We start from the raw sequence: 21,009 nt of genomic DNA on the forward strand, positions 1-21,009 counted from the left end.
GTGACTTCAGCAGTTTTGAAGACATTTCAAATTCCACTGAAACCTGAACTATTTTCACTCCTTCAACATTAACCAACACTTAACTCCTTTTCATGCTTACATTTCAACTTCCATTGACACTTGAACTACCTTCAGTGTTTCAACTTTCTTGCTTTCAATAAGCTGGCACTTCAACTCCTAAAACTACTTCATGTTTAGCAGTTACTCCCATACAAAGACATTTCAAATGCCCTGAAAACTAGTCATGTTAAGACATTTTAACTGGTTCAAGTGTTTCGAGAAATTTACAGCTGCAGGTACACATAGCCTTTTCCAGTTTTTATATAGTTTTGCATTTTCAGATATATAGTGTTGGTAAGTTTTTAGTGAGCACTGGTTGGAAAGATATAAGGGAGCATGGTAATACATGTGGCTCTTTTAAATGCTCTGACAATTTCAAAATGGACAGTTGGTTTGTCTGTTTGATGGCTAAGAAATCCCTGGATTTGCCCGACAATATATTTTTGGTGTCACTCATTGAATGTTGGTATGTGAGTGTGTTCAGTAATATTATTAAGATTCAATTCTCAGCCTTCACAGAGCAATGCTGCCTCTCAGAGAACCGTAGGTTATCTGTGTGAAGGTGCATTCTGGGAATACTGTGAGGCAAGATAATAAATCTCCATGAGTAACACGGTATTCAATATCACAAGATGTAAGAACTGAATTTCACTGTGAATGCTCCCAATAAAATTTACTTAAGTGTTGCACAGTGTGGTTTGAGACCACAGGAGGATAACATCATCCCTGTGGAAAGAATATTCAAGCTTGCACAGCTGTATTCAAATAACTACATATGGCCCTAATTTAATAACAAAATACCACAGTGCAACGCCACTTTGCAAATGTACTATAGAGTCAGAAAAGAAAGAGCTAACAGCTGCAAACTCCACCTGCTCTGAACAATTGTCCAACCTGCACGTTACACCCAAAGATGTCATTTATGTTACATACATTTTAAATGGAACAGATTTCCTGGGCCTCTAAACATGGACCACAGGATTTGGAATCAAATCTCTCACTGGATTTCATGGCTGTAGATAAAATGTCTTGTCTAATGGCAGAAATCCAAGATCCAGAACTCTTAAAACTTTTATTCCCCTTGGTCCAAGGCTATCTATCGCTAAATTCCATGAAAATAAATTCACATTTTAGAGGTTTCCATAGAACGACAGATGACTTGTATTTAATCTTATATATATTCTGCTCTCTAAGCCTCCATCTTCCAGAACAGGTCAATATGAGAGTTGCAAATCAAAAATAGCTGGAAGGGGCATCCGGATAGCTCAGTTGGTAGAGCGGGTGCCCATATACAGAGGTTTACTCCTCGACGCAGCGGGCCCGGGTTCGCCTCCGACCTGTGGCCCTTTGCTGCCTATCATTCCCCCCCTCTCTCCCCTTTCATGTATACCCTCAGTTAATGGAGTTTATTCTGACCATCTCAAACTAAGGAAGTCTAACACAACCGCCTGCAGTGAATTCTTCCTTCACAAAGGTTATAAAGTTCAGTTTTGCTGAAACTGTTTTAGAGAGCTGATAATGAAACTTTTTGGTCATTTTGAAGGGTGCTCGTGGTGCTTTGTTGCATTTTACTGAGAGGTGTTTTTAATATTTTGTTATTTCAAAATTACCATAAAATTAAATCAATACCTCTCTAAAACAGATTCAACAACCCATGAAAGTAAAATTTATTGCAAGGCTAAACTGGCAGCTGAAATCCTATATACTTTAAAATGTCAATCTATGTATCAAAAGTAGAGAAAGTGAGTCAAAGACCATCAAACTGTAGCTATTCTTTTATCTGATTCAATAAGTATCTATTCACACTAAAGATTTTGTGAGAGGAGTCATTAATTCTAAAATGTCAATGCTTCCAATTATATGGAGCTAAACAACTACAGCTAACTACAGCCAGTAAGTGTTGAGACAACACAGTAAATTACATGTAGCAAGTGTAGAAACAATGATCAGAAGAGGATATAATATTGCTGGTAAAGGAGACTCATGTCCACTTTGATGGCTGTGAAAGCTGACCTCTCAGACAGGCTAAGTGTCACTGGAGCGGAGCCAGATTTAAACAGCGTCCAAGCAGATGGTAGAGGTAGCCAGACAGGACACACAAACACATTCCTCCAGCAGAAGCAGAGTGATTGAGACAACCTGTGGTGTTACCACCTGTTTGCAGCACACTGCATAATTAAACTACATCCACAAAAACTCTCGGCTCATCGCAATGACTCACTTTCCCAGCGTCCCCCAAGCAGCACTCAGTGAGATCATTCATTATAAAGTGCTAATAGGAGCTCAAATTGTTCTCCTCCTTTCTTCTCCTTTGTCTTCAAGTTCACTCCACGCCTCCATCTCATTTCCAACCATAAATCTCTTCCTGCTGTACTACCTAACAAACACCTCCCAGCCCACCAGGGGACGTAAAGAAAAATATTGACGTGCTCAGCTTTTCACAAAACACATTTTCACTTTTTGCTGCCTGAAAAAACATGCCTGATGCATATAAAACATCTGTCGAAGCACGGGTAACCGTTATGTATGCAGCGTGTTCATGTAAAAGTATACTTTATCTCCTATTTATCATTATTGTCATTATATCATATTTTCCTAAATCGAGCAAATTTGCCTTTTCTTGTTATTTAAAGGTGCTCTAAGTGATGTGACGCGATTTTTAGGCTACAACATTTTTTGTCACGTACAGCAAACATCTCCTCACTATCCGCTAGCTGCCTGTCCCCTGAACACACTGTAAAACAACGCGGTCTCTGTAGACAGCTCAGGCTCCACAAACGGCAACAAAAACAAACCACGCCAACCTGCCCCACAAACCATAACAAAGAGTTTTCCAGCCAATAACCGACAAGAAGGAGCTGGTTGAGTCATGAATACGCATTGTGGAAGTAGCCTACGTGCTAACGCTGCTGCAGTGATGGCTTAACCAACTCCTTTTTGTCGCTTATTGGCTGGAACACTGTTTGTTTTGGTTTGTGGGGCAGGTTGGCGCAGTTTGTTTTTGTTGCCGTTTGTGGAGCCTGGGCTGTCTACAGAGTCCACTTTTTTTTTTTTACAGTGTGTTCAGGGGACAGGCAGCTAGTGGATGGTGAGGAGATGTTTGCTGTATGTGACGAAAAATGTTGTAGCCTAAAAAACGTGTCACATCACTTAGAGCACCTTTAAATAAACAAATGGTTATTAAAAAAAATCTGTTACTTTCAAGATTATATGTAGTGACTAGGGCTGCACGATTATGGCCAAAATGATAATCACGATTATTTTTGATCAATATTAAGATCACAATTAATTATCACGATTATTTGTTGATTTTTAACCAAAACAAATTTTATTGTCACATCCATATTGTGCTACATTCCTCCTTTATTCGAGGATACTGTGAAGGAGTATGCCATTTCAGCTGTTGTGCGACCACTTTCCACACATGTACGTTTGCCATGAAAGATACAGGCAACGCAATTTTCTGTTCACATTAACGGCACATGTGGTTCCCCGTATCTACTGGACAAAATAGCAACGCCGATTTCAGTGGCTCATTACACTGCCACTTACATGTCTGCGTTGCACTCTGATGCTCCAAAACTAACGTTAGAGGCAACATAAACATTGCTGCATGTCACGCTAGTAAACACTAATAACATGTTACGCAGCAGGTAACGTTAGCCTACCATTAGCTACAGTAGTAACTGGATTAAACACGGCTAAAATGCTGACAGCTAAACGGTGTAGTGTGACTGTATTTCACTGTAGAGGATTCCAACAGTCTGCTACTAAAGCTATGAGCTAAAAGACACAAATAGCACTGGTCACTGCTGTTGTCTGAAAAACAAAACAGACGGGACAAAATGTTGCGTTTACTGGTAAACTGGTAAACATCGTGACCGACTTATGATGACCGACTGCTACCTGTTGTGGAATTTTCCTCACGTTACTCTGTCCTCTGTGACTGTCTACATCTAGAAACTAAGCTGCGCGGTGCAGGGAACACCTCTGATTGGCTCATGGAGGCACGTGATCAGACAGTGGTTCATGGAGCGCTAGATTGGCTTTGCAAAAACTTTGATAAGGAGCGTTCTATGAACGGAATGACGCATTTTAAATATCGCTTGATCACGCAAATTTGATCGCGGGAAGCCAAAATCGTGATCGTGATTAAAATTTTATTAATTGTGCAGCCCTAGTAGTGACATACAAACTTTAAGTGATTGGTAGAAAGAGTCTAAAAGGCATAATACCTTGATGTAGTGCTCTAGCCGTGGGTAAACTCTTCTTACTCCCAGGAGGACAGACAAATGCGTCCTGTGGGGGAACGACGTAGCGACCACGTGTGTGACTTCAGGAAAGGAAAAGACATTAAAGCCGGATGTCTCATAGCTCTTCAAAAGTTCCTCGTCTGCCTGGTTTTTTCCCTCGCTCAGAATACTGCCGACAGCATAGCGACACTGTGGTCCCGGGACCTAGAAACAGGGATCAAAGGAACAAATAAATAAAGATCGCTAGGAGAGAACATATAAACAATATAGACTGATAGATAGTTTAGATAGATCAGATAGACCGATAGAAAAGATGCTCACACTCTGTAGTCTTTGCAGCATTTGACCTTTCCCTTTTTTCTCATTACTGTGATTCTAAATGCCATAATTATACAGAGGCCTCCAATATGACAACAGCAGCACTGACAGACAGATTAATGCTATCAACCACAAAATACTATCTGGCTATTTCAGAACAATTTCTAAAGTTTGCTTTGTTTTTGTGCAGGAACTGATTGCACAAAACACTACATATTTCCTCTTGACATTCAGTCTCCTTGAAAAAAGGGGGGAAATTCTAAAATGTCACCTACCATCAACATTATCCAAGTACCCATCTCTGAAGACGGAGGAGTCATGAACACTAGGGTGTAATGTAAGGTAATTTTATGAGTAGTTCATAGCATGCATTAAAAAAACAACGGGTTGTGCGCAAAAAAACCCCATCTTTTACTGATGTCAGCCAGGTGCCAAATTTAAGGAGAAAATCGCCTCATTAATCGGAGGTCTAATAGGAGCATTTGGCAGTGCAGCAATTATTGCTCCTTCCTCCATTCAGAGCAACCCAGTGCCCATTAAAAAAAGAAGAAAAGGGAGACACTCTTTACAAATGAATACTCCTGGGACATCCAAGATTTTCTCTCCACTGTGCTGAGAAGCGCTGAAGGCTCATGTAATAAATAAGCTGGAATGGTCCAATTTGTCTGTAAACCTATCAATGCTACGCTTCTAGCACAGCCAGTGTGTCTGAGAATGCCTATTTTCTCCTCTACTCCTCCACATGCAAGGCCAGTCATGGGTAGAAGTGTGGTGTTCACCCTGTACTACAAACTAAGCTAATTTTCCACAAAACCGCACATTCAAAGTTTCAAACACACACACAAACAGAACTACTGCAAGCAACGGGGAATCTGCATCTGACATAAGATTTGTTTGGCTAGATTTCGGGACTTTTTTTGGTCTATCTAATGTCAGTTTCCAGCTCTATTCCAAGGTAGAGAATCTTCAGTTTAAGTCAAGGTGTGGGGAAATAAAATGCATTCAGTCTGACTTGAGAGCATTTTCAAGCCTATATTACCGTACGTGCATTGTTTTCTCTTGCCAGTGGTGTAAGTTATAGATGTGTTGGCATTGTTGTCACACATGAAGCACCAAACAACTCCTGGTTAAACATAGGATGCACATTATATTTTAAAGATGACCAGTAAACCACACCTTGTTTGTCCAGTAAGCCTAGTACCTAGGCACTGGCCTGTATGAGATTCTGACGGTATGCTAAACCTCAGCAAAAATATCTCAGTTTCACGGTATTATGGCATTGCAATGACAGCTATAAATGTATTATTTTTTTGAATATCTGGGTGAAAGACAACAACTTTTTTTTTTCCATTGAACACAATGTATTTTATTTTGAAACACACTGCACACTGGCAGGTAGAGGGATTTCTAAACTGCACTTTCTGTCCTTGAAGACTCATACAACAGCTCATACCTTAGGAACGGTATGACAGAAAATGTTAGTGGTTTTGAAACCGTGACTTTTTGAAACCGTGACTTTGGAAACCGCGGTATACCTTGAAACCGGTAACCAGCATGCCTACTAGTACCATAATGCTTTGGATGCTCAGTGACGCCTTGAAGGGCTGATTCAATAAAGACTCACAGAAAAAGAGATAATCTCCATTAGGGATGTAACGATTACCGGTGTAACAGTAAACCACGATAAAAATGTTGACGATAACAATTACTGTTTTCATTTAAAATATCATTATTATCACGGTGGATTACCACGGTGTGGAAACCGCGTGTTTAATCCTTCCCAATTAATTTATTACAGTAATCATCACAGGACTTCATGTAAGGAGTCCAAAACAAAGAACCAGAGCCAAAAGCACAAACCTCTGTCCACAATCTTTGTTTTGCTTCTCTGCACTCATCAAGACACAAGGGTGCTGTCTTTTGATGTTTCTTCGATACACTGACAGCTCATCTGAAGCAACAAAGTTTCCAAAATTCAACTGAAGAAACGGGTTTGTGTCTCTGTTGCACATGGGCTGAATTGACTTTGGTAAGGCAACAAAGTAAGAAAGGCAAACTATCTTCATCCGCATACAAAGTACTTTCCATCCATGCTCAGATCCAGCGAGGCTTAATGTTTTTTTACGACTTTCAAAAAGGGCAAGTATCAGAGAGATTTTCCACTATTTCATCATTCACCACAAAGACTGACATACAGACTGATACACAGTTCCTAACCGGCCCCTGCTTCAGCTGCCATGCCCACAGCTTTCAACATTTTGTGACCCAAACGTGGGTCCCTGACGATGGGCAGACACGTGTCATTTCACCACCACTCCACATGTCGCACAGCTTTTTATTTAGACAATCTATGTCTCAAGGACCCCAAACCCTGACCCTGATTGCTTACTTGGAATATCAAGTTTGACAGAAAACTACATGCTTCACCCCCCGTTACCCTCTGACGTTTGTCAAAGTTGGACACAGAGGGGAGAGGAGGAGAAGAGAGCGGCAGGGTAGAGGTGAAGTAGGAGCAATGGGTCAGAAACCCCCTGCCTTTGAAACTGTGAAGAGGCTGGTGGAGGGAAAGGGTTTAGTAAGTGGGGCCCAGAATATGTGTTGGCCGTTTGAAGGAACAGACAGAGCTGCTCCAGCCCTGTATCCATGGCAACCATCTGAGGAGCAACTCAAGTCCTTGTTGAGGTCTTTTGTTTCTCCAGAGGAAGTGATTAAAGGAGGTAAAAGTGAGAAAACTGAGAACAGAGGATGAGAGAGCCACGCTGACACTTATCCTCTGTCAGCTGCACTTTTGAAAATCTCTCTCACTGCAAATATCAATGAACAGTGTGTAACACTTTGGACACCAAATACCAGTCCTCCTATCTGAGAGCAGTCTCTGGGGCTCCTGACGCTGGGACTGAATGGCATCCTGAGGCTCGGACGCTAATGAGCTGAGATCATTACGCCAATTATTTTAACTTGGATCAGAACTTGGCTGTGACTGTGCAGAGGAACTAGGACCCACTGCTAGCCTAATTGCCGGCTTGGAAAAAAGAGAATGAGCATAACAAAAGTGTTTTGAAGCAGAGCTGAAGACTCCATCACTGAACTCTGTTTAGATTCCATCAGGTTGTTGAGCACCAGGATATGGCAGGTTTAAGTAGCGCCACTTAAGTCAATACTGTTGAAAGGCAGCTCTGTAAATGGCAGATATCAGCATATTTCAGATATAGAGAATCAATGCAAATATTAGAGGTGAATACTGGCAATGGTAATATCACAGTATAGTCGACTCAATACCTCAATATTGATAGTTTGACAATGTTTGGTTCTGACTATTGGTGCTACCCTTTACAAATGTTTCTTCTAAAATACAAGTATGTAACATAGAAAGAAATATTCTCTAATAATGGCCAGACAAGATGTTGATGGATCCTTCTACTCAGCTAGAGTTGCTGATTTGTAACTTTTTTCTACAAGTACAGTTTGTGGTGCTGTTGATTTGTATCGCGCTACACTGACAAATGTTTATTTTGTCCACCCCAATTACACCAATAAAGAAAGCTAAATAACAGAAACACCACTCTGTTTAATCATATATCAATCATCCATTGTATTTTGTTACTGTTTCAGCTCGTACATGTAAAGGCCTTTAGTATTTGAATACTTCAATATTCAAAATATCTTGATGATATCTAACCTCATATACAGTATGTCCCAGCTTTCCAATGCATTCTCCAATGGAGGTCATATAGAATGACAGTCAGCTATAGAGTTCTATTCAATATTAGCTTATGCTATAGCCGATTTCTAAAGATCCCCTGTTTTCCACCCTTGTTACCTGAACCTCCAGACCCCCCACAATTCAACAATCTGTACTGCTTAACCTTTTAAAAAGGTGCTACACCTTGTCTCATTCCTTCTCATTGTGTTTGGGCAGAGCCTATTGAAAAAACAACTCACGCTGGCTAGACTCGCTTTAAAATGTGGGAACTAGCACTGCATGATTTTGGAGACCCCGGAGAGAGAGCAGGATTATGTATCAGGAAAACAGATCTAGCAGATAATATTTCCTGCTGCTTCTAGACACTGAGATTTAGGGATGGATGGAGAACAAACAAGGAATGGTTGGGAATGTAGGAAAACATCTCACAGAGAGATCCAACTCATCAATTGTGGTTTTAGCAGCAAAGGAGACGACAACAGTTTCTGTCACATTCACATAAGTGTTGTAAGCTTCCACATTTTGACCCTTGATCTTTATGGAACAAGACAAGCTAGTCATAAGTAGGGCTGGGCGATATGTAGAAAATCAAATATCACGATATTTTTGACCAAATACCTCGATATCGATACCACAACGATATTGTAGTGTTGACTATTGGTGCTTTCACAAAATAGTTACACAATGAGATTTTAGATAAATAATCATCAGTAATGTGGATATAATGACTAAGTGGGTAAAGGCAAATAATAGAACAGTTACAACATTCTGATAAGATTTATGACATTACTTTACTGTAATGCAGCCTTTAAAACCAGGAAAAGACAACACTTATGGCATTTTACGATATTACGATATTACGATTTCCAAAATCTAAGTCGATATCTAGTCTCATATCACGATATCGATATAATATCGATATATTGCCCAGCTCTAGTCATAAGGCATGGGCCCATATGAGATTCTGACAGTATGATAACCTTCAGGCAAAATATCACAGTTTCACAGTATTGCAATTACAGCTTTAAAATGTATTACTTTGAAAAGTATGGGTAAAGAAATATATATCTCAGTTTCACGGTACTATGGCATTGCAATGACAGCTATAAATGTATTATTTTTTGAATTTCTTTTTTTCCATTGAACACAATGTATTTTATTTTGAAACACACTGCACACTGGCAGGTAGAGGGATTTCTAAACTGCACTTTCTGTCCTTGACGACTCATAAAATACAGCTCATACCGCAGGAACGGAATGACGGAAAAGTTTAGTGGTTTGAAACCCTGACATCGGACTGTCAAGGGTGAATTCAACATAGCCTGCATGGAAAGTTGTTTGATGATGGAATATGTTTGATAATTAAATCAACAGCTGTAGTTGCTAGTGGCTAATATGCATTGTGGCCCTCCAACATTCAACACATCACAAAACAATAACATGATTCTAACACACATATTACTTTAGCAGTTGAAGAAAAAAAAAAGTGTAATAATGTATTGTGAAAAAAGATCAATATCATGAAATTAGATGTTGTAGTAGTTTTTAACAATTTGTTGATTTATTGTGAGTAATATTGTTAGAAAGTGACCACAGTGTACTGCTTTGCTTCAAAATGTTTTGTATTTATTGAAATATAACTCTTTATTTTGTGATGTAGGCCTATTGTTAAATATTAAACATGTTGGGGTCCCATAGAGATTAAGTTAAGCTCTAGTTTACATCTCAGATGAAAAATGCACATGGATAATATTTTATGACATCTGTGACATGACATCTAGGAATCCACAAAAATACCACACCCTGCCCAGATGTGCTATGACATTGCTTTAAGGGAAAAAGCAGTCAGTGCCAAAAGTCTGTGCCGTAAAATGCTGAGAAAGGTGGAAAGAAAACAGGATGTCAAGACTACATGAAATGCCACTAACTTATTTATTGTGAATATTACTATATTTAACTGGACAAATGAAATGTTTAAAAACATCAACTGTTATCTGCTGAGAAGTAATTCATCTTCGACCACTTCAGTCTCATCCATAGACTGTATAGTCGCATCAGAGAATGGCGTTATCGTCATCTAGCGGTCGACTAGCTACATAACAACTTAATATTTTGAAATCTGCCTTATTTTTAAACTAAAATATTGAGTAAAGTGCGGGAAAACACAGGTAAAAGAATCTGGTATAAAAGAGTTGTGTATTTGAATGTTTAGCTACCTTTTTAGGGTCATCATAAAATACTCCGATACATGAAAGCTTTGGTCCAATGCTGTGAGACTCCTTAAAAAGTTGTCTGCAGTTTTTGTACGGTCCTTCTTTGAATTTGTAGGCGAATGTAATCTTCTTTACGGGAGGAGAGCCGGTTAGTACGATAATGTCTGTGAGGAGTCCCGAGTACAAAATGTAACCAGCTACTGTTACAAGACTTATCAAAAGGATAATGACCACGCATAGACTGACCCAGTCTGGCATGGTATCTTAACGGCGGAGCAGGTAACGTTACCGTTATTTAACTTCGTCTGGACCCTTAACACTGTTGTTATAATTTCCTGTAACAGGCTAACATTTTAAAGCAAATGTTTGGTCGTTTTCAACTGCCATTGGTCCTTGAATGAACATGGATGTATAACTAATAAGAACTTAAAACCTATGCTTAAAACACTAAAGAACACATTGCACACGACTTCCTGGAAAGTACCATCTATGCCGACTAATAGGGGGGATTTGTTACAAATAAACTTGCAAATTCTTTAAAAGAAACCATGTCGATAACGTTATAATTCAGATTTACTAATGTGTGCGTAGGCTTACAGTCAATATGTCATTTGATAATGTTTGATAAGTGCAACTTGTGATACCACTTTTTTTTTTTTAAGATTATTTTTTGGGATTTTCCGCCTTTAATGTGACAGGACAGCTAGGTGAGAAAGGGGAGAGAGAGGGGGAAGAACATATATGTCAATGGGGAAGACATGCAGGAAATCGTCACAGGTCAGATTCGAACCATGGACCTCTGTGTCAGTATATGTGCGCCTGCTCTACCACTGAACCAACCCTGTCACGTGATGCCACTTTTTATGTTAAGTTACTTATTTTGAATGGAAGTTCCAAGTCAGTTAACTCGAGACACACAGTCAGTTCATATATGATTAGTGATTAGAAACAATGGAATGCCGTTTTATTCAAATTAATTAATTAATAAATAAATACATTAATAAATAGATAAATATTCCTTTGGAATACATCATGAAATAATTAAATGAGGTAATAAATACATTTATACAAAATATAAAAAATAATCAATTAGTTAAATAAATATATTAAAAGGTTTTACTTTTAATTATTTCATGGTACTTTTATTTCATAAGTCCACATTTATTTATTTCAAGAGACTTTTATTTCATAAATCCACATTTATTTATTTCCGTGGACTTTTATTTCTTAATGCCACATTTATTTATTTCCCTCTCTATTTATTTCCAGTTCTTACAGTGCCTTGCGAAAGTATTCGGCCCCCTTGAACGTTTCGACCTTTTGCCACATTTCAGGCCTCAAACATAAAGATATAAAACTGTAATTTTTTGTGAAGAATCAACAACAAGTGGGTCCCAATTATGAAGTGGAACGAAATTCATTGGCTATTTCAAACTTTTTTAACAAATAAAAAACTGAAAAAGTGAGCGCAAAATTATTCAGCCCCTTTACTTTCAGTGCAGCAAACTCTCTCCAGAAGTTCAGTGAGGATCTCTGAATGATCCAATGTTGACCTAAATGACTAATGATGATAAATAGAATCCAGCTGTGTGTAATCAAGTCTCCGTATAAATGCATCTGTTCTGTGATAGTCTCAGAGGTCCGTGTAAAGCGCAGAGAGCATCATGAAGAACAAGGAACACACCAGGCAGGTCCGAGATACTGTTGTGGAGAAGTTTAAAGCCGGATTTGGATACAAAAAGATTTCCCAAGTTTTAAACATCCCAAGGAGCACTGTGCAAGCGATAATATTGAAATGGAAGGAGTGTCAGACCACTGCAAATCTTCAAGACCCCGGCCATCCCTCTAAACTTTCAGCTCATACAAGGAGAAGACTGATCAGAGATGCAGCCAAGAGGCCCATGATCACTCTGGATGAACTGCAGAGATCTACAGCTGAGGTGGGAGACTCTGTCCATAGGACAACAATCAGTTGTATACTGCACAAATCTGGCCTTTATGGAAGAGTGGCAAGAAGAAAGCCATTTCTTAAAGATATCCATTAAAAGTGTCGTTTAAAGTTTGCCAAAAGCCACCTGGGAGACACACCAAACATGTGGAAGAAGGTGCTGTGGTCAGATGAAACCAAAATCGAACTTTTTGGCAACAATGCAAAACGTTATGTTTGGCGTAAAAGCAACACAGCTCATCACCCTGAACACACCATCCCCACTGTCAAACATGGTGGTGGCAGCATCATGGTTTGGGCCTGCTTTTCTTCAGCAGGGACAGGGAAGATGGTTAAAATTGATGGGAAGATGGATGGAGCCAAATACAGGACCATTCTGGAAGAAAACCTGATGGAGTCTGCAAAAGACCTGAGACTGGGACGGAGATTAGTCTTCCAACAAGACAATGATCCAAAACATAAAGCAAAATCTACAATGGAATGGTTCACAAATAAACATATCCAGGTGTTAGAATGACCAGCTCCACTCCACACCAGCCGGAGCCATGGCGTGTAAGCAAGCACCAGAGCAGGCGGTCAGGACAACGCTCAGCCCCAGCCCAACCCCTACGACTAGAAAACCGCTACAGCATTCTGACGAACGACGAGGAGTTCCCTTCTCTGCCACGTCCCCACGCAGCTCATCCTGGTCCAGCGACACAATCGACGCGCCCATTGAGGGCGGACTCTCCCCCCTCGGACTCATCAACCTCCACGCTGATCATCGGAAGCTCCATGGTAAGGGACCTCCACATTCCCCCTTTACCTAGCGGTCCCTCTAAGGTCTACTGCTTCCCCGGTGCCAAGGTCCGTGACATCCAGCACAAACTTCCCGGCATCCTCGCCCGCCACGCCAAGGTCGACAACATCATCGTGCATGTGGGCACAAACGACATCAGAGAGGGACGGTCGACAGCACTCCGGAGAGACTTCACCACTCTCCTCTCCACCCTGATGGGCACAGGTAAGCGGATTGTCATCTCTGGGCCTCTACCTACCTACAGGAAGGGTGCTGAGAGATGGTCCAGACTGTTCTGGCTCCACACCTGGCTGGAACCACTCTGCACTTCCCTGAGCATTCCCTATGTCGACAACTTCAACTTGTTCTGGGAGATGCCCAACCTGCTGAAGCGTGATGGTCTCCACCCAAACCGACACGGAGCCAGGATGCTATCTGACAACATAACGACCACACTGAAAGGCAAGTATTGACATTATGTTGAAAATATCACAGATTCATGTCCCCCAAGCATTGATCCTGATAGCACTATACAAGTGGATGAATCTGAAAATGTTTTCTGCAGGATAACATGTAGTACTAGTGTTATTCCAGTAACGTGTAGTACTGGTACTATTCCAGTAACATGTAGTACTAGTACTATTCCAATTATAATCAACAACAGACCACACAAAGTGGTGAATAGAGGGGCAATACTTAACAACCTATTGGGAATTAAAACTACCACTGCAATGATAGAAAAGGAGACGAAAATTAGATGTGGATTACTAAATATCAGATCTCTGTCTTCTAAAGCAGTACTAGTAAATGAATTGATATCTGATAATCAAATTGATCTATTCTGTCTTACTGAAACATGGCTGGGCCATGAAGAATATGTTAGTCTAAATGAAGCGACTCCTCCCAGTCATATTAATACTCAAATTCCTAGAGGCTCCGGCCGAGGAGGGGGAGTTGCAGCCATATTTGATTCAAGCCTGTTAATTAACCCTAAACCCAAACTGAATTATAACTCTTTTGAAAGTCTTGTTCTTAATCTTCAACATCCAACACGGAAATCAGAACAGCCAATTATATTTGTTGTTGTCTACCGAGCTCCAGGTCCGTATTCTGAATTTTTATCTGAATTCTCAGAGTTTTTATCATGTGTAGTCCTTAAATCAGACAAAGTACTTATTGTAGGTGATTTTAATATCCATGTGGACGTTGACAGCAATAGCCTTACTACTGCTTTCAACACATTACTGGATTCAATCGGTTTCAGTCAGACTGTGCACAAGGCGACGCACTGTTTTAACCACACCCTCGACCTTGTGCTGGCATATGGTATTGAAATTGAGGACTTAAGAATATTTCTGCAGAATTTGGTATTATCAGATCATTTTTTAATTACTTTTGAATTCTTGCTACCTGACCATACTAAACTAGATAATGGCTTCTACACTAGATGCCTATCTGACAGTGCTATAGCTAAATTTAAGGAAGATATTACAACAGCATTTGACTCTTAGGTCGTGCTAGAATAACAGAGGACCTCTATGTTAACCTAAGTCCCTCTCGGGTTGATGCATTTGTGGACGGCGCTGCAACTTGCCTACGGAACTAACCTTGGACTCTGTCGCTCCTCTCAAAAAGAAGACGATGAAGCGAAGGAAAAAAGCTCCTTGGTATAACGAACAAACTCGCAGATTGAAACAAGTCTCGCGAAACCTCGAGGGTAAGTGGCGCTCCACCAAAGTGGAAGAATCCCGTCTGGATTGGCAAGAAAGTCTCAAAACCTATAGGAAGGCCTTAAGAAAAGCCAGATCAGACTATTACTCTTCACTAATAGAAGAAAATAAGAACAACCCAAGGTTTCTTTTCAGCACTGTAGCCAGGCTGACAGACAGTCATAGCTCTACTGAGCCATCTATTCCTCTAGCTCTGAGTAGTGATGACTTCATGAGCTTCTTCAATGATAAAATTATAACAATTAGAGATAAAATTAATCACCTTTTTGCCCTCAACTTCTAACAGTTCATCTTTAAATACAGGACCGCTAGAACGAACGACTAATCCGGACATATACTTAAACTGCTTTTATCCTATAGACCTTCAACAATTAATGTTAAAGATATCCTCAGCTAAGCCATCTACCTGTCTCTTGGACCCCATCCCAACGAGGCTACTCAAAGAAGCCTACCCGTGGTAAACACTTCACTACTAGATATGATCAATATGTCCTTATTAACAGGTTATGTACCGCAGTCATTTAAAATAGCTGTGATAAAACCTCTTCTGAAAAAACCGACCCTGGATCCTGAGGTCTTAGCAAACTATAGACCTATATCTAACCTTCCCTTTCTATCCAAGATCCTTGAGAAGGTGGTTGCTAATCAGTTATGTGATTTTCTACATAGCAACAGTTTATTTGATGATTTTCAATCAGGATTTAGAAAGAATCATAGCACAGAGACGGCACTGGTGAAAATTACTAACGACCTTCTAACAGCTGCAGACAAAGGACTTGTCTCCATTCTTGTTTTACTAGATCTTAGTGCTGCTTTTGACACTATTGATCATACAATCCTGTTACAGAGATTAGAACACTTAGTCGGAATTAAAGGAACTGCACTAAAATGGTTTAAGTCTTATTTTCTCTGCGCGATCCCAATTTGTTAACATTAACGATAAACCCTCCAAGCCCCCAAAGTCAGCCATGGTGCGTTCCTCAAGGCTCAGTGCTTGGACCAATTCTATTTTCCTTATATATGCTTCCTCTAGGACATATTATTAGGAAACACTCAATTAATTATCACTGCTACGCAGACGATACCCAATTATATCTGTCAATTAAGCCAGATGAAAGTGGTCAGTTAGCAAGACTTCAAACGTGTGTTGAGGATATAAAATCCTGGATGACCCACAACTTCCTGATGTTAAACTCAGACAAAACGGAAGTTATTGTGATAGGACCAACGCACTGCCAAACGCGTTTTCAAAGATATAGCTACTCTGGATGGTATTGCCCTGGCCTCCAGCACTGCGGTCAGAAATTTGGGAGTTATTTTTGATCAGGATATATCCTTCAACGCCCATTTAAAACAAACCTCAAGAATAGCCTTTTTCCATCTTCGTAACATTGCCAAAATTAGGAATATCCTGTCTCAGAATGATGCTGAAAAACTAGTCCATGCATTGCGTACTTCTAGACTAGATTACTGCAATTCCTTATTATCAGGTTGTCCAAATAAGTCCCTTAAGGCTCTCCAGCTGATCCAGAATGCTGCAGTACGTGTTCGACGAGAACTAATAGAAGAGATCGTATTTCTCCTGTATTAGCTTCTCTGCATTGGCTTCCTGTGAAGTCTAGGATCGAATTTAAAATCCTCCTCCTGACTTACAAAGCTCTAAATGGTCAAGCACCATCATACCTAGAAGAGCTCTTAGTACCTTATTGTCCCACTAGGGCACTGCGCCTCCCGAATGGCGGGGCGTACTTGTGGTTCCTAGAGTCTCTGGAAGTAGACTGGGGGCCAGGGCCTTCAGCTATCAGGCTCCGCTTCTATGGAACCAGCTCCGCAAGGCTGGGTTCGAGGGGCAGACACCGTCGCCACATTCAAGAGTAAACTGAAAACCCTCCTCTTTGACAAAGCTTATAGTTAGGGAGTGAGGGAGCCGCGTCCACCTAACCCGGCCCACCTGCTTCTCCTCGTAGTTAGTTATGCTATTACAATTCTAGACTGCAGGGGTTGCTGTTTCCTTCCTATGACACACTGAGCTGCTCTCTCTTCTCTACTTGTTACTTCTGTATGCATCCTGTCCCAGAATTGCTTGTTACTAATCTAGCTCTGGGGAGTTTACTCCCCGGAGTCCTTATGTTTCTTCTTTGCAGAGCTATGCTCTGTGATTCTCTGCAAATCCCGGCCGCATCCTGCTGCATCCGCTGCATCCGCCGCATCCACCCATGCTCTGCAGCGCACGTTCTTTCATCCGCAACGCCCTGCTGTGATGTTACTATGCACAGAGTAGTCTGGATCGTCGTATAGGGGACTGCACTACTCAGTATGACACGATGTGCCCTGCTATGACATGAACTTCCACGATGACCTTCGACGTCACTGTGACCTTTAATGTGACTATTATCGCCACTGTTGATCACACCCCCAACCGGCCCGTCAGACACCGCCTACCAAGAGTCTGGGTCTGCCGAGGTTTCTTCCTAAAAGGGAGTTTTTCCTTGCCATTGTCGCGATAGCCACTGCTAATGCTTGCTCTTGATGGAATTACTGTAATTGTTGGGGTTTTGGAAAGTGTCTCGAGATAACTTTTGTTATGATTTGATACTATAAATAAAATTGAATTGAATTGAATTGAATTGAATTGAAAATTGAATTGAATTGAATAGAATAGAATGGCCAAGTCAAAGTCCAGACCTGAATCCAATCGAGAATCTGTGGAAAGAACTGAAAACTGCTGTTCACAAACGCTCTCCATCCAACCTCACTGAGCTCGAGCTGTTTTGCAAGGAGGAGTGGGCAATAATGTCAGTCTCTCGATGTGCAAAACTGATAGAGACATACCCCAAGCGACTTACAGCTGTAATCGCAGCAAAAGGTGGCGCTACAAAGTATTAACTTAAGGGGGCTGAATAATTTTGCACGCCCAATATTTCAGTTTTTTATTTGTTTAAAAGGTTGAAATATCAAAGAAATTTCGTTCCACTTCATGATTGTGTCCCACTTGTTGTTGATTCTTCACAAAAAATTACAGTTTTATATCTTTATGTTTGAGGCCTGAAATGTGGCAAAAGGTCGAAAAGTTCAAGGGGGCCGAATACTTTCGCAAGGCACTGTATATGCAAATCGGGGGGCATGGCTATCTCTCACATTCACAACAGAGCCGTGGGCACCATGACCGCAGCAGCGGGACTCTGTACCCAGCGCACAGTCACCTATTCTGGGGGTAACTGAACCACCAACTAGCGCTGACCTGACGGAGCACCACGACTGACATCTCGCGGGGCTCTGTACCCAGCGCACAGTCATCTATTCTGGGGTAACTAGACCACCAACTACCGCTCAACTGACGGAGCACCACACCGGCTATTTATGTGGACGTTTCTGTCCTCATTCATCTTGTTTACTTCTTGCACAGCCGCTGCAGTTGACACACCTGTAAACACAATGTTATATAAAATAAAAAATACATACAGAAACGTCCACATAAATAGTCCCAAAGAAGTCCCATTCACCTTGTCTCACTTCACCATCAACGGAAATGTTCAGTTCAATGTGAATTAGAGCAGTTGTTTGCCCACTAGCTCACTTAACAACGCCTCAGCTAATGTTGTGTCAACCCGCAGTGGGTAGCTATATATTTATTTAACTAATTGATTCATTTTTATATGAATATTTACATTTATTTAATTATTGATGTATTTATTGCCTCATTTATTTATTTCATGATGTATTTCAAAGGCATATTTATTTATTCATTTATTTATGTATTTAGTCATTTATTTAATATTGAATAAAACGGCATTCCATACAATGTAGTAGACCATTAATAATGCGGGGGCGTCATGGTTACTTGATTTGTTTTGGGTCCAAGAATCGTAAGTCATCTGACTTTTTTTGTGATTGCATATGTATAGGAGCTATTGTATTGCACCAAAACAAAGTTAACGTCATTTAAAATGACCTTGAGAGTTGTGTATATTTGTCCCGCCCCATTACAAACATGAGGGCGGGACTTGCAGGGAACTTGTTGAGATAAGCTGAACGTCTTTTTTTTTTTTCTTAAATCGAGTCGACTAACCTGTATGCGTAGGTAACGTTATAATAGCCTCCATCCGGAATTCATGAGAATGGCTGGGAAAGTGAGAAGGTTTTACGACCTGACAGCTAAACTGCTTTCTGGAGAAAGCTTCAGTTTCTCTGGTCTGAAGGGGAAAGTTGTTCTCATTGAGAATGTGGCGTCTCTATGAGGAACAACAACCAGGGACTATACTCAGATGAACGAGCTCAACAGTCGTTACTCCGCCAAGGGACTCGTTATTCTGGGTGTGCCCTGTAATCAGTTTGGACATCAGGTAGGCCATGTGTGATTTCAAAAGTGGCTGACATATAGACTACGACTGTTTAACCATGGGAGGATATTAGATTTTTAGAACATGATGTGTCTCTCTAAAGCTCAAATGTAGGTCTATTGCTTCTTGATTATCGGACTATAGAACAAAAACCTGAAGAATAACAAAAACAGAACAAAACTGTTAATGTCATACATTCTAGTAAAGACGTTTTTAACCTGAAAGATGCCCGTGGTAAATGACATTTGTCTTTTCAGTCTGCTTTGAGACTTCAAGATGAAGTTAAAAAGGTTTGTCCCTTGGGCTTTAGGCAATATACAGTGTATCCTTTATTTAAGTAAAAATGGCAGTATCACAACAGATGCTCCATTGTAAGTAAAGGTCCTGCATCCAAAATATTACTTCCATAAAAGAAGTATTATCAGCAAAATGTAGCCTACTTAAGGTATCAAAACTAAAAGTACTCATAAGCAGCAGAATGTGTTTTATTAATAGGCTACTAATGCATGAATGATAAGGTAACATTGTACCTTTGTAGATGGTATTGGAGCTAATTTTAACTACTTTATATTTTATAACTTTATCATGTTGTACAAATCTGAATATGCAAAATAACCAGTTACTGCAGCTGTCAGATAAATATAGGGAGTAAAACGTACAATGTTTCCTTTTAAAATGCAGCATGGAGTAGCAGTATAAAGTAGTATTAAAATGGAAATACTAATGTAGGCTTAATCAACCTGATTGCATACGGTCCGTGTATAATGTATTTCATGTTTCTGTCTTTTTTTATAACAGGAGAACTGCAAAAATGATGAAATCCTAAGGTCTCTGAAGTATGTCCGTCCAGGGAATGCCTTTGAACCCAATTTTCAGCTCCTTGAGAAGGTGGATGTGAACGGAACGGATGCCCACCCTTTGTTTGTATATCTGAAAGAAAAGCTTCCATTCCCCTGTGATGATGCCATGGCTCTCATGACTGATCCAAAGTTCATAATTTGGAGTCCTGTCAGTAGGAATGACGTGTCCTGGAACTTTGAGAAGTTTCTGATCAGTCCTGATGGGGAGCCTTACAAACGCTACAGCAGAAATTTCCTTACCATTGATATTGAGGCAGATATTAAAGAGCTACTTAAGAGGGTCAAGTAAAGTGTGCTACAACATGCTGGGTAATTGTTAAGGGATATCAGTTATAACTAGCCTGGCCAAAAAGATTAATCATCTGTTTGGATTGTTTCATCCTGTTTTTCCACCTTCACCGTTAAACTCAATTGCACCACTCCTAAATTTGTGATATTTCCAGTGCTGTATACTGTGGTTGTTCAGCATGTTTACTAAATGAAGAAACTCCTTGAAACCTTTTTGTAAGGGAGTTTCTGATGAACATGTAAAAGACTGACTCTGCAACATGTCATGTGTATATCACAAATATCTTCATCGGGTAGACTTAAAGAGGAGAAATAAAAATGTAATGTCATTTAAAGTGCTCCTGTCATTTCAAGAGTCAAGATGCTGCATTGTCATTGTATGAACACAACAGCATTTAATTGGTGGCAATCAGTGCAGCAGCAGTAAATAAATAATAAAAACAAAATAACAAAAATAAAAGATAAAAAAGACACATAAAAAAGGCATTGTACATAGTACTCATATGAGCATTTGCAGA

General features: G+C 40.2%; 2 protein-coding genes across 2 annotated transcripts in view; one reads left to right on the forward strand and one right to left on the reverse strand.

The window, feature by feature from the left end:
* The window catches only part of LOC120557153 (testis-expressed protein 264 homolog), a 36,393-nt gene extending 25,371 nt beyond the window's left edge, over positions 1 to 11,022 (reverse strand). The window contains exons 1-2 of the mRNA XM_039797189.1: positions 10,551 to 11,022; positions 4,296 to 4,517 (exon numbers count right to left, since the gene is read on the reverse strand). Of these exons, the coding sequence (XP_039653123.1) occupies positions 4,296 to 4,517; positions 10,551 to 10,805 (477 nt within the window). The 5' untranslated portion in view covers positions 10,806 to 11,022. The remainder of the gene's footprint in view (positions 1 to 4,295; positions 4,518 to 10,550) is intronic.
* Positions 11,023 to 19,029: 8,007 nt separating this feature from the next.
* Positions 19,030 to 20,826, forward strand: LOC120557156 (glutathione peroxidase 1-like). Its single transcript, XM_039797196.1, has 2 exons — positions 19,030 to 19,346; positions 20,142 to 20,826. The coding sequence occupies exons 1-2, from the start codon at positions 19,116 to 19,118 to the stop codon at positions 20,490 to 20,492; spliced, it is 582 nt and encodes a 193-aa protein (XP_039653130.1). The 5' UTR covers positions 19,030 to 19,115; the 3' UTR covers positions 20,493 to 20,826.
* Positions 20,827 to 21,009: the final 183 nt, after the last annotated feature.

This window comes from Perca fluviatilis, chromosome 4, assembly GCF_010015445.1.
Source record: "Perca fluviatilis chromosome 4, GENO_Pfluv_1.0, whole genome shotgun sequence".
NCBI lineage: Eukaryota > Metazoa > Chordata > Actinopteri > Perciformes > Percidae > Perca > Perca fluviatilis.